Genomic DNA, 12,500 nt, shown 5'->3' with positions numbered 1-12,500 from the left:
CCCCTATCGGTAATGTTAATGTTGCTGGTTCTATTCATTGTTTATTATTTGTGGTGTTAGAGGTTGTGCAGCTTTTCCTGATCTCTTAGCATAACCGTGGTACTTAAAACCACACTGATAGTTATTTTCGCCCACATTTACTATTTGCTACGTACAAACATACAGCCAAGTACAAGAGGCTTCCATTCTAGTCTTAACCACCTTCCCACGATCGCCTTAAGAGAGAGAGAGAGAGAGAGAGAGAGAGAGAGAGAGAGAGAGAGAGAATGGATTAATCACAAACAGACCACTGAAAGCTGCTTACAATGGGTGCGGAGATCTTTAAAATGCTTTGCTACTGTTGCATTAGCTATGTATCGACAGGGAAGAGTGTGCATTGCCGGTCACTTCAATATCGGCAGCAACAACAACAACAACAACAACACATTATAACGCCAGGGTGGAGGCTGTTCACGTGGGTTTGTGCCGCTCGCAAAACAATAATAAAAACAAATAAAATAAAGTTGAATAAAAAAAAGTGGAGAAATTAATGAAATGCAGAAAATAATTAAATAAGTGGGTGGTGAGCAGGTGTGGCGTGTAAATTAGGCTCGTTACCTGATGCATGACTATTAGAACACCTGTACTAATAACCACACACACACACACACACACACACACACACACACACACACACACACAGAGAGAGATAGATAAATAGAGAGAGAGAGAGAGAGAGAGAGAGAGAGAGAGAGAGAAAATGAATATACAAACAAGGAAAAAGCAAGAGACTAATAAAGAAAAAGCAAGTGAAACGTAACCTGTATTTACCTTCACCAAGGAGCAATTTTTCTCTTTTCTTACTAAATACGTTAACTTTTTATTCGTTCACTCCTTTACCGAGATGAGGTGCGGCTGAGCTATAGCGGTGAATGTGGTGAGAATGCGGCGCTGCGGTGGATGGGACGCAAAGTGACTGTAGCGTGGTGTAGTGGGTATCAGTGTTGTGGTAGGCGAGGTGATGTTATGGTGTTATGGTAGTGGATGGTGGCTGTACGGTGGAGAGTAGTGGTGGTGAGCGTGGGAGTGTTATGATGGAAAGTTATAGGTAGTGTGATGGAGGTGAGGGTGGCAGTGGTGGTGGTAGGGTTAGTGGTGTGTTTGTTGACGTGGGATAAATTGATGGCAGTGTCCTTTTATTTAACTAAAGAGTGGCTTTGTTAGAAAAAAAATACGGAAAAATGTTTAGTTGATGGATTGAGGGATTAGTTTTAAAAGTGTCACAAAAACAGGGAAAAACATCTCAGTAAAATCAAATAGTGTGTAAACTAAAGGGCTTATCTTCAAGGTTCGTGTGGATGGCGCTGACAAGAGAAAAAATAGACGTGCTTCGGTTATTCCTGGGATGATGCAAGTAAGCTACGTGGTGCTGTCCAAGGAAAATAAAAGCGAATAATGGAAAGAGTCCCCATCAGTTCTATGCATCACTTGTGTCAATACACCAATGAATATATACGCAAATAGTACATAAATCAATAAAAAAATATGAGTGAATTACTGGACAAATACTGAAAGCTGCCCGGAAAATACCTGCGTGCATAATAAAGTAACAAAATCAACAAATGAAATTGGTTGGACATTGGTAAAAAAAAAAATAAAATGAATATATCAAAGAAAAATACTGTTCTAAATATGCATTATTATTTTTTGCCGGTGCTACTATTAGTACATTAATGGAGCAACAACGCAGAACAAATCGTACAATAGGGAACATAAAATTGATACAGTAGAACGTTAGTAAATTGATGCACGCACGAGTGGAGACATTCATGAGAACAATAGATCACTTTCACGAAGATTACATGTCACCATCACAACCACCACCACCACCACCTGCGACCACAGTGACACCTAAACTGGAAGAGAGAGAGAGAGAGAGAGAGAGAGAGAGAGAGAGAGAGAGAGAAGGATTGATAGGGGTATATAGGAGTGTAGGTGGCGGGCAGGACAGGGGAGAGCGAGGCGTGCATGCAGAGGTGGACAAAACAGAATGACGGACGGACCCCACGACAGACACAATGGCTGACTGACCGACAATTGACGAGCCGCTCACTCCCGACAGAATAGAGTGAATGACGCCGACAAAAGCAGCGATTGGGTGATTAATTGACGGACTGATAGGCTGACTGAACGTGCGAATGATGGAGCGAGTAAGTGACTGCGTATGTGAGTCAGCCAGTGAGTCAGCGAGAGAGGAAACGAGAGAGCCTGAGTGAAAGAGTCAACGAGCGAGTTGGTGAGTGAGTCCCATGGTTGAGCACGGGATTAAATGTGAGGGAGAGGCGATGACAAGTGAGGCTGGAGCAATGTTGAGCCTGGAAATAGGAGAGGGTGTGCGTATATCGAAGTGAAGAATTGCAGGGTTAGGCAAGGCACGGCGGGGATGGAACGCTCGAGTGACAGGGAAGAGCACGAGATGATGTATACTGTGTACTGACGAATAACTTGCAAAAAAAAAAAAAACCCTGGGTGTCATGAGCTCCTGGCGGTAGGAGGGAGAGTTGAAGGAGGAGGGGGGGTGATGATGTGGTATTTCTGTGCAGGCTGTGAGTGGCCAGCCGCGACACTGCCACACTCCACTCACACTCTGCTCACTCTCCACTCTCACTCTACTTCAGTGCCGCTGTGGTATATTAGCGGCATAAGGGTGTACATCACGAGCCGCGGCCGACCGTAATGGCAATGGTGAGTTTCCAAAGTGAAAATAACGCCTCTTTGTCTCCATAAAAGTCTCGTAGTCAAGAGGACGGAATGTTTCTCTCTCTCTCTCTCTCTCTCTCTCTCTCTCTCTCTCTCTCTCTCTCTCTCTCTCTCTTACTTGATTCTGTTTGAGGTTTTGTTGTCATTTTTCGTCTTAAGTAATTAATGATTTGAAGTGGGTCTCTGGAGCCTGCATTTACTTAGACACTTGTAGAATCATTAAGCTTCCGACATGACACTGAAGTCTTCACAGAGTGTTTAGGGACAGCACTTCTCGCCGAGGTATACTGGTGGAAGCGTCAAGCGTCCCTGGGATGTCCCGCCGCTTTGGGTTTCGTTATAAAAAAAGGTCAGTAATTAAACGTCCATTTGAATTACCCACCTGTGTACCGACTGTTTTGCTTTTTTGCTCTTACGTCCAAGTAGGCAATTCAAATGGCAATGAAAGAGATAGATACATTGACAGATAGATGAATAGATAGATAGATAAAGTGATAGGAAAATAGATACATAGATAAGTGAATGAATAGATTTATGAACACACTGACAAAGACAGATAAATATACAGATACATACATACATGCATGCATATATACATATAGTTATTACAAAATATATGATTTGATACTGATGTGGTAAATGGCCGGCAGACTGATGATGATGCGGTATTGCTGCAGTTCGGGAGCCACTCTGTTTATTGGAAACTGTGATGTTTGATGGAGGCTTCGTTATTTATTTATTTCTTCCTGTAATATACTGAACCAAGTGGCAGCTGGAGGCTTAGTTGCAGCGGTGTGTGTGGCTTGCACTTGAAAGGCGCCACCGAAAAGAGCACGATGGTCTTTCAAATATTTTACAACATTCAGCGAGTTGTTTGGAGAGCAAATACGTCAGGTGTAATACAGATGCCTAGGATTTAACACGAAAAGTTGGAGTTTTGCTATATTTTATTTCTGAAGACCTAAAAATGTGCAATAGCAAATACCTCGCCAACGCATGGAAAGGCTGTTAGTGACCTTTTATGCTGTTATTTATATTTTCGCTCCAAGTGCCCTGTGTGGGAACAATTGACGCCAGTAGTGTGTGACCTGAAGGGGAACTGCCGTGCCTGAAGAGCAGAGAGACACACCGACACAGGGAATGCCTCTCACGCTGCCCCTCGCCTGCCACACGCCGAACACTGCAATAGTAAAATGTTTAGCTTGCACTTCAGTGAGATATTACACTATTTCTATCAGTAGGAATGATGCTAAATTGAAAACGTTTGAGTTACATGTGAAATTTGTATTTATTGTGTAGCCACACACACACACACACACACACACACACCAGACAGCGAGAGGCCGTGAAGAAACTCGTCACCCTCGCCTACGCTACCTGCTCCCTCCCCATGACGCACCTCACCATGCCCGTGCCATAACACACCACAACAAGGTGCGTGGTACCTTGAGGGCACCATCCACTGACCGATACCACCACAGTGCTCTCCGCAATATGATACGAGCGATAAACCATTAGGCAAATGTACTACTCTTAAGCCTCCCCGCCACCATCTCACATTTGTTTTTAGTATGAATGTACTGTGATTCGAGTGAAACGTATATTATTATTATTATTATTATTATTATTATTATTATTATTATTATTATTATTATTATTATTATCATTATTGGTATTGTTATTGTTATTATTATTATTATTATTGTTATTATTATTATCATTATTATTATTATTATTATTATTATTATTATTATTATTATTATTATTATTATTGTCATTGTTATTGTTGTGGTAGTTAACCACTAAAATGGAATGATTTGTAATTTCTATATGGTTGTTCAGGGTTTATATGATTCATATGTATCGAATATATGTATTCAAATGTATAAAGTTCATGACAAAGGTTCGAACCAAATTTATGTATATGAGTACCGTGCCAGGCTGAGGCAGTTGCTTCCTAGCCCCGGCCGTCACTACTTCACTCCTGTCTATACATACACAAGTAAATGGTGTACTGGGAATCTTTGTGTTTCTTCCCGACTTTGAAAGACACAACAGTTATTATCATTATTATTATTATTATTATTATTAATTGACACACACACACACACACACACACACACACACACACACACACATTCCTCGCTTGAGTAACGCTTAAGATAAGCTCAGTATCCTTTAAGTATCTTTGATATACCGAGCGGCTTCGAGAAAGGGAACCGAATCGGCACGACACCTTGCAGCCAACCATGATGCCAGTGTCAGTAGGATTGTTGCGATGTGTAAGCACTTCTCGGATACTGTGGTTGTTTTTTACATTTATTTGTCAAGGTGAAAATAAAATGGGAAAGCCTTAACCGACACATTGCGCCAGCAGCCCAGCAGGTGTATGGAGAAGGTAAGAGGGTGTATGTTACGAAGGTATATGTTTTGTGTATGATGAATGATAGGTGACAACCAAGGTTCCGTGGTGACAACGCCGAGCCGGAGAGCCACTGTGTCCAGTCTATCATACGTAACTCTGACCTTCTTTTATCCTTTTTGCATTTTACAAGACTGTTTGGGAATCGAATTGACCTTGAAAATGAAATCAAACTATCTGACTGCATGTGTGAGAAATGAAGATAGAATGAAATCGTGAGGTAATTAAGAGAAAATACCTATTGGACATTTATCAAATCAAGTACCGCGTCATTACAGGGAACCCATTTTGATTCAAGGAAGTAAGATGATGGTCGAGTCAAATGGTGAGGGAGGACATGTACTCCAGGCGAGCTGCTCTGTACTTCCATGTTACATTGTCATTATCATAAAGAGACGCACAGCTGCTGGAGGACGGGAGAGAGGATGGGTAAGGGTGGGGGCTGAATTTGCCTGAGAGTCACAGCTGAAAAGTAAGAAACTTATGTTAAGCAAACTGCGATTCACGCGTAGCTGTTAGCGCTGAAACGGTCCTATTGTTCGCGTCCAAGTGATCGCCGAGGCCATGTCCCTGATGCACTGTTCGCCACGCGCCTGGACGGTGAAGGCGACACGGGCTGGACGCAGGTCATGTAAGTGAAGGACGACCTGGCTTGTGCTGAAGAGTGCACGGGTAGGAGCCTTGATTTGATCTCGCTCTTCAGATGGGCTTTTGTTCAACGGCGCATGGGTGAGGGTGGTAAAGACGGGTCGGGATCAGAAACTTGTGATCTGATGTCGCTTCGTTATTGTTCTGTGTGTGGAGGAAAATAACAGTTTGATTACTTAGCCGTGTTCGTTTCAAAATATTCACACACACACACACACACACACACACACACACACACACACACACACACACACACACACACACACACACACACACACACACACACCATTCTCATGTACCTTTTAATCTTTTGTCACTTATGTAAACTTGTTAACCTGGCTAATGTTTGCGACAAACGACCTTCATTAAATTTCGAGTTTTTGCTTGACAAATTTACGAGTTCATGTGAAGGTCTGGTGTCCAAGTTGCCTCAGGCGACCTCGCTTGTCCTGCCGCTCCGTGCTTGCTCTCAGAGGCGGGAACTTGTAATTAGTGATCCTAAAGTTTGTCGTTGTTACAAATGTCGACGCGCTGGCATGTGATGAAGTGGTGTTTATTTCCCCCTTTTTAATTAAACTCGCCCACCTGATGGAGTTTCTGCACAATCCACATACTCCTTGTGGACATGTTTACCGGCGAGGAAGTAAGTGTACGCCCGCCATCACCTTGCACAGTGTATGAGAGGCGCGGGAAGCACCACTACACACTGTTTATCTTGCATCACGCCACTGACGAACGAGACGCCAACACAGCTGTTCTCAAAATGAGCGTTCACTTCATCCTCGCCAATGGGCGGCTACTTGAAAGGCATCAGGCTGGCAGGAGCTTTGTTCCCTTTTTTTTTTTTTATCATGTTACACTTGTCCATAGTTAAGGATATGATTTGATAAGCAAGATGAACTGCGTATAGTGTTTCACTAAACCTTCTCCTGCTCTTTGACCATTGTGTCAGCGAGCCTCTTAATGTGGCTGCAATTACAAGTTTTATATGTAACGAAAAATGTGTGTGACGTTGGTGGTGATGGCTGACACGACTGTGAATGGAGTTACAGTTTGATATAGTAACAATATTAATCGGAAGTTTATATTACCTATGTAGTTCAACAAGAAAGATAATTGATTGACTTTTTTCTATATTCAGTGGGAGTGCCGATGGCGTGTTCTTGCCTTGTGGAACCGAAGAGCAGTCATCCAACTGTGTGGCCGAATGCAGAGTCTAACCAGTATTGCAGTAAGTACGTATTGCTCATTTTGTGTTTCTATTAAAATGAGTGTTTTGTCTTTCTTAGCTCTTCTCTCGCCTTTATGGTTATTCCAAACAAGGCGAAATGTAATAAACTTGAGCAGTGATAGCAGTGCAAGACTAATTGCTAAGATAAAGTCGTTTATTACTGGGACGCATTTTTATCATGAATATAGGGTATGATTAGACGATTTTATTAACATTAGAACGGATTTATGAAGGTCAAAAGATTAAAAACCAGACTCTTCATTATTCTAATCCCCCACATAAGTTTCTGAAGCTGTATACAAGCACTAAATAGTGAGCAGAATAAATATGAAGACATGAAGACTTGTCAAAATTCTGAAGAGCTTAGTAAAATGGCCAGAAATGAATGCTAATGATTATATTCTGGATGAGGACCAGCATTATTTCTCGATGTAATGTGGCGACATTCAATCAGTTGTCAGGCTTGTAGGACTGTCAGCAGCTTGTGGGACTTAAAATTGAGAAGAAAAAAAATGAAGAATATTCAGCTATTGACTGTGATTACCAGCATGCCATAGAGTCCAATGTTCCATTTGCTGCACATGCTGAGGATCTATCGGTAAATTGACAGAGAAAGGTAATGTGACAGAATAAAACAGATTCATTAAGTATTTTATGTAGATCGTGACAATAGAAAAACAAATATATAACATTGCGCGCGCGCGCGCGTGTGTGTGTGTGTGTGTGTGTGTGTGTGTGTGTGTACTCGTGCGTGTGCGCGTGCGCGTGTGCGCGTGTGTGCGTGTGCGTGTGTGCGTGTGTGTGTGTGTGTGTGTGTGTGTGTGTGTGTGTGTGTGTGTGTGTGTGCAGTATATTAGATACATCTATATACATCTTTACAGGACCATAAATATACTATGAAAGACTATCAACTATTCAGAAAAAGCATTTTGTTAGAAATACAAAATACAGAAAGAGGCCGTAGAAATGTAAATGTGGAAATATTTCGAAGAATTTTTCATTTCCGTTGTAATTGCAGTTTGTGCATAAAAAAAAAAAAATCAGATTTGCAATTATTTTTATATAAATAATTTTTTTTTTCATTTAATTCTTCCTTATTTTCATGTTATTTTTTAATATTTCGGAATATTTTTTTCTTTTTCAGAGCAAGGTCAAATGTGTGTGTGTGTGTGTGTGTGTGTGTGTGTGTGTGTGAAATTAACCACGGTCGTCTGCTGGTCACTCAGCCAGTCTTCCCCATTACGGAGCGAGCTCAGAGCTCATAGACCGATCTTCGGGTAGGACTGAGACCACAACACACTTCACGCACCGGGAAAACGAGGCCACAACCCCTCGAGTTACATCCCGTACCTATTTGCTGCTAGGTGAACAGGGGCCACACATTAAGAGGCTTGCCTATTTGGCTCGCCGCGCTGGGACTTGAACCCGGCCCTCTCGATTGTGAGTCGAGCGTGCTAACCACTACGCTACGTGGTGTGTGTGTGTGTGTGTGTGTGTGTGTGTGTGTGTGTGTGTGTGTGTGTGTGTGTGTGTGTGTGTGTGTGTAAAGATATGAGTAACCGTAGAGGAGAATTGCCGCGCTGGTGTCCCTGTGGCTGCTCCGTTTGTCCCGAGACGCATCCTGTTTAATCATTCCCTGATGAGGTGGCTCATTTTGTGAAGGTCATGTGTATTGTCCCTATCCCAGTAGAGACCGGCATACCATTCTCTCTCTGATCCTCTGCCGTCTTTCTCTCTCTTAAAGTGTGCATATGAAAGTTCTTCTTACCTTGCCTCTTGGGGTCATGGCCCTGTATTATTCGTAGCTTCACTTACCTGATCGGAAGCAGAAACATATTTGAGAGTGCCAAGGTGGGTAGATCTATGACTGCTGAGAGTGGTCAGAGAAAAGCATAGTTTTCTGAGGTGATTTACTGGAAGCTGTAGCCACGAATGGAACAATACCGAGGACCGAGATACAGTTAACAATGATGTTTTCGATGCTTGAAATTGTACAAAATACGAGTACATAAGGTAGGGAAAGAGAGGAGTTTGGTTAAAGGTGATAATGAAAGGCAGAAGTTAGCGTCTCTAGGTCAGGGAGTAAGTTATGTAAGACAAGCTAAAGTTAAGTGACATGGGAACAGTCTGGTCAATTAAAGGTTAATAGGAGATTCTGAAATTGAGTGAAGATTGACTTCCAATAATTTTTTTTTGTTCCGATGCTAGAGATGAGAAATATTTTTGAAAGCGTTGTAGTTTTGAAGGATGGAAGAAAAAAAATAAGAAATGCTTGATAAAGATTATGTAGGTAAAATATTTTTATATCTAAAAATTCCAATCATTATACTGCGAGTTTCAGAGCAGTTTTACATTGTTTTAACCCTTTCAATACTGGGATACATAATTACCTTCAGATTTGTGCACAGTAAGACCATTTTATTGACATTAGAAAGGGTATGGAGGTCAGAAGATAAATGGCCACAATCTTCACTTCCTTAATACCTCACATGAGTTTCCGAAACCGTATAGAATCACCAAATGGTAAAAAAAAAAAAATCAGAAACGCGTCATGGTACTTAAGAGGTTAATGGGAATAACTCTGAAACACACTGAGTAATATATATGGTCGCTTTGGTCTCCTCATACGAGTAAATAACACAAGCAGTAAAAATCCAAATGCAAGTGATTCTTCTCTCTCCTTTTTGTGGGTTTCTTGATTTTTTGTGTATCTTTCTTCAAACATTCCCGAGGACTTTCTTTGTTATGTGTGTTTCCACCTTGCTGTGTATATCCGAGGTATTGTTGTTGATACTGTTGTTTTCCTTAATTGTGTGTGTGTGTGTGTGTGTGTGTGTGTGTGTGTGTGTGTGTGTGTGTGTGTGGGCGGTATTAATGTCTAGGAAGTTCATCACGGAAATAAACAGGAACACGTCCGCGAGATTAATGTTGCTTGTAAAGAGGCGAGAGCAGCAGTTTTATGTGAGCAAAGTAAGGCGTTGAGTTGGGAGCGGAACACAGCGAGCAGAATGACGTGGCAGACGAATGTAGAAATGTTGCAGGAATGAGTGTGATGAGTTTTACTGACTGAATATTTAGGAAGAGAGAGAGAGAGAGAGAGAGAGAGAGAGAGAGAGAGAGAGAGAGAGAGAGAGAAAGAGAGAGAGAAAGAGAGAAAGAGAGTCCAAGCTATGATAGGAAAGGTTGAAAGATAAATGCTTTTAGGAGGAGGAAGAGGGGGGATGAAGAGTCTTTCATTTGGACGTGGCTGTATTGTGAAACTAACTGCATTACCGGAGTGGTGAAGTTTATGTTGAAGGTTTGTCAGTTGGTAATACAGTGAATTGTGTGCTACTGCTGTTCTGGTTTGGAGGATAATGTCTTTCTTTTACCTGTACATTTTTTTTTTTCAATTTTTTTCTTCTTATTTATTCTTTTTTTTTCTGCCAGAGCTGCCTGTCACGCTGTTTTGAAGAGAGGCAAGTATACGAGTGTTAGTGAAGTTGACCTTTACACACAGCCGTGGAACTTAATTTTTTTCGTCACTTACATTGCACTTGATTCAGTTTTATTGGGAGTCAAATCTACACCGCAGCCTAATCAGGACACAACACGGTTAACGTCTTGATATAGTTTCTGTTAGCGTAAAGAAGGCGTGGCACTGAGGTCGGGACAAGGGAAGTGAGAGGAGTTGTAATTCAATCATGAGAGGAACACTATTTTTTTTACTTGTGTGGAATTATAATATGCTAATTTGGAAATACCAGTTAATGATTTTACGAGAGACGTGATGGAAAGTAGGTGTGCATAATTGAGCATAATGAAGGAAATTAGGGGCGTGCGGTTATGCCTTTTAATATATGATAATAGGATGGCTGCTTATGACGCGTAATGAACCAGCTCTTGTCGCCTCGTGTGTGTGTGTGCGTGTGGAGGAAGCGACCATCATATTTATCTTTGTTAATGTGAATTTCCACCTGGCAACAAAACTAGGTCAGGGCGAAGAGGAAGTCCGAAGCTCGAGAAAAGGAATGATGAGGAGGACTGTGCAGGGGCGGCAGGAAATGCTGGTGTGGTGGGGAGAGGCTGAAGAATGTCCCGGGCGAGTGAAAGCCTCCGAGTGCTGCTTTGCTCCTCGGCTGACCGCGGGGTGTCTAAAGACCTCCAGAGCACCATGGACTGCACTCCTTTCCACACAAGTCAAGGTTTTTTTTCACACGCTGCCACGTGAAAAATAATTGAAAATACTTCACCTTATATTTGTATGTGCATTTGTAAATTTTTTGTACTATTAATATTGTCATTGTCAATAGAATTTTCGTTGATATTCGTTGTTGGTTTGGTTATGTTAGATTATATATGGGTATGATTTTTTTATTGGTTGTTGTTGCGTAATTATATTAATGCGCCGAGAAGAAGAAGCAGAAGGAGGAGGAAGATGAGGAGCATACTAGATGAAGGTGTGGGAGATTAACAAGGTGTCATGGAAGACTCCTTGAAGAAAACACCAAAGGCGAAGAAAAGCTCTTACTTGATATTAATTAATCAGGCCATAACATTAAGTTTTGATTAAAAAGGAAACGTTGATCATTATAACCAAACTTAATCAAATTTACTTAATTAAATTTTTTGATGCAAATCCATTGGTCCTGACGACTTACTGTTATTGCCAAAAAATATTCCAAACCACTCTCTTTGGCTGTACAGGCGAGGGTGTGTCTGTCGCTGCGGTGTTGGTGTGGAAAGCTGAAGCCAGTGGACGCTTTGATGGCCAAAGGAATTATTATGCATAGACTTGCCTCTGTGTTTCTTCCTCTTCCTGTTTTATTCAACGACGGTCACACCCGCTGCGTTCACCCGTGTTCACCAGGCTGCCAGCATTATCAACATTCAAATACACTGTCGGTATTAATATAAAAACATTTAATAATATCAGTCGGAATCAAATCGAAAATTTAAAGCACCAAAGATGAATATAATGTATACAACATTTGATTTCACGACAAACCATAAACTATGAATATTTAAACACTATTCATGAAAACTGATAAATAAGCGAAGTAAATCATAGAACAGACATGAGAAGAGTCGCAAGAGAGAAGGACTGCCGAAATACATCTTGTGAGCGGTTCCTCTGTCCTTGATAGATGCCAAGCGAAACGACAGATATCTTGCTGTAGGACCTGAGGAAATGTGCCAGACGTAATGACGCTCCACTTCCCACTAAACATAACCATAAGGATCGAAAGAAGGTAAAGTTTGGTTTCCCCATGAGATGAAAACAACTGTAATGGTTTTAACAATGTTGAAAATAACCCGGTTTAGAAAAAAAAATAATATTTATTTGGGTAAGATTTATTTATTTTTTTTATCGGAGGCAGTATGTTGCTTTACTTTATTTTTTTTTTATTTTTCTTAGTTATGTGGAAAAATAGTTTGAATAAGTAATTAATAATGTAATCTGTATTAGAACAAAAAGTT

At 41.2% G+C, this 12,500-nt stretch overlaps 1 protein-coding gene across 12 annotated transcripts in view; it reads left to right on the top strand.

Moving 5' to 3' along the window:
- The first annotated feature begins 4,691 nt into the window (after nt 1-4,691).
- LOC123515016 overlaps nt 4,692-12,500 on the top strand; it is a 14,798-nt gene continuing 6,989 nt past the window's right edge. The window contains exons 1-5 of one of the 12 annotated variants that reach the window (XM_045273369.1): nt 4,966-5,137; nt 6,951-7,040; nt 10,470-10,498; nt 11,011-11,224; nt 11,727-12,500. The exon at nt 11,727-12,500 is cut by the window's right edge and continues 1,042 nt beyond it. In XM_045273369.1, coding sequence (XP_045129304.1) covers nt 5,129-5,137; nt 6,951-7,040; nt 10,470-10,498; nt 11,011-11,224; nt 11,727-11,936 — 552 coding nt within the window. In that variant the 5' untranslated portion in view covers nt 4,966-5,128 and the 3' untranslated portion in view covers nt 11,937-12,500. Of the gene's footprint in view, nt 4,742-4,965; nt 5,138-5,677; nt 5,834-6,950; nt 7,045-10,469; nt 10,499-11,010 lie in introns of those variants that run through there. The other 11 variants (XM_045273370.1, XM_045273367.1, XM_045273372.1 and 8 more) reach the window with 11 other exon arrangements.

Source organism: Portunus trituberculatus, chromosome 38, assembly GCF_017591435.1.
Source record: "Portunus trituberculatus isolate SZX2019 chromosome 38, ASM1759143v1, whole genome shotgun sequence".
In the NCBI taxonomy this organism is placed as follows: Eukaryota; Metazoa; Arthropoda; class Malacostraca; order Decapoda; family Portunidae; genus Portunus; species Portunus trituberculatus.
Note: the sequence above shows the minus strand (reverse complement) of the source record. Positions and strands in the feature narration are given on the sequence as shown.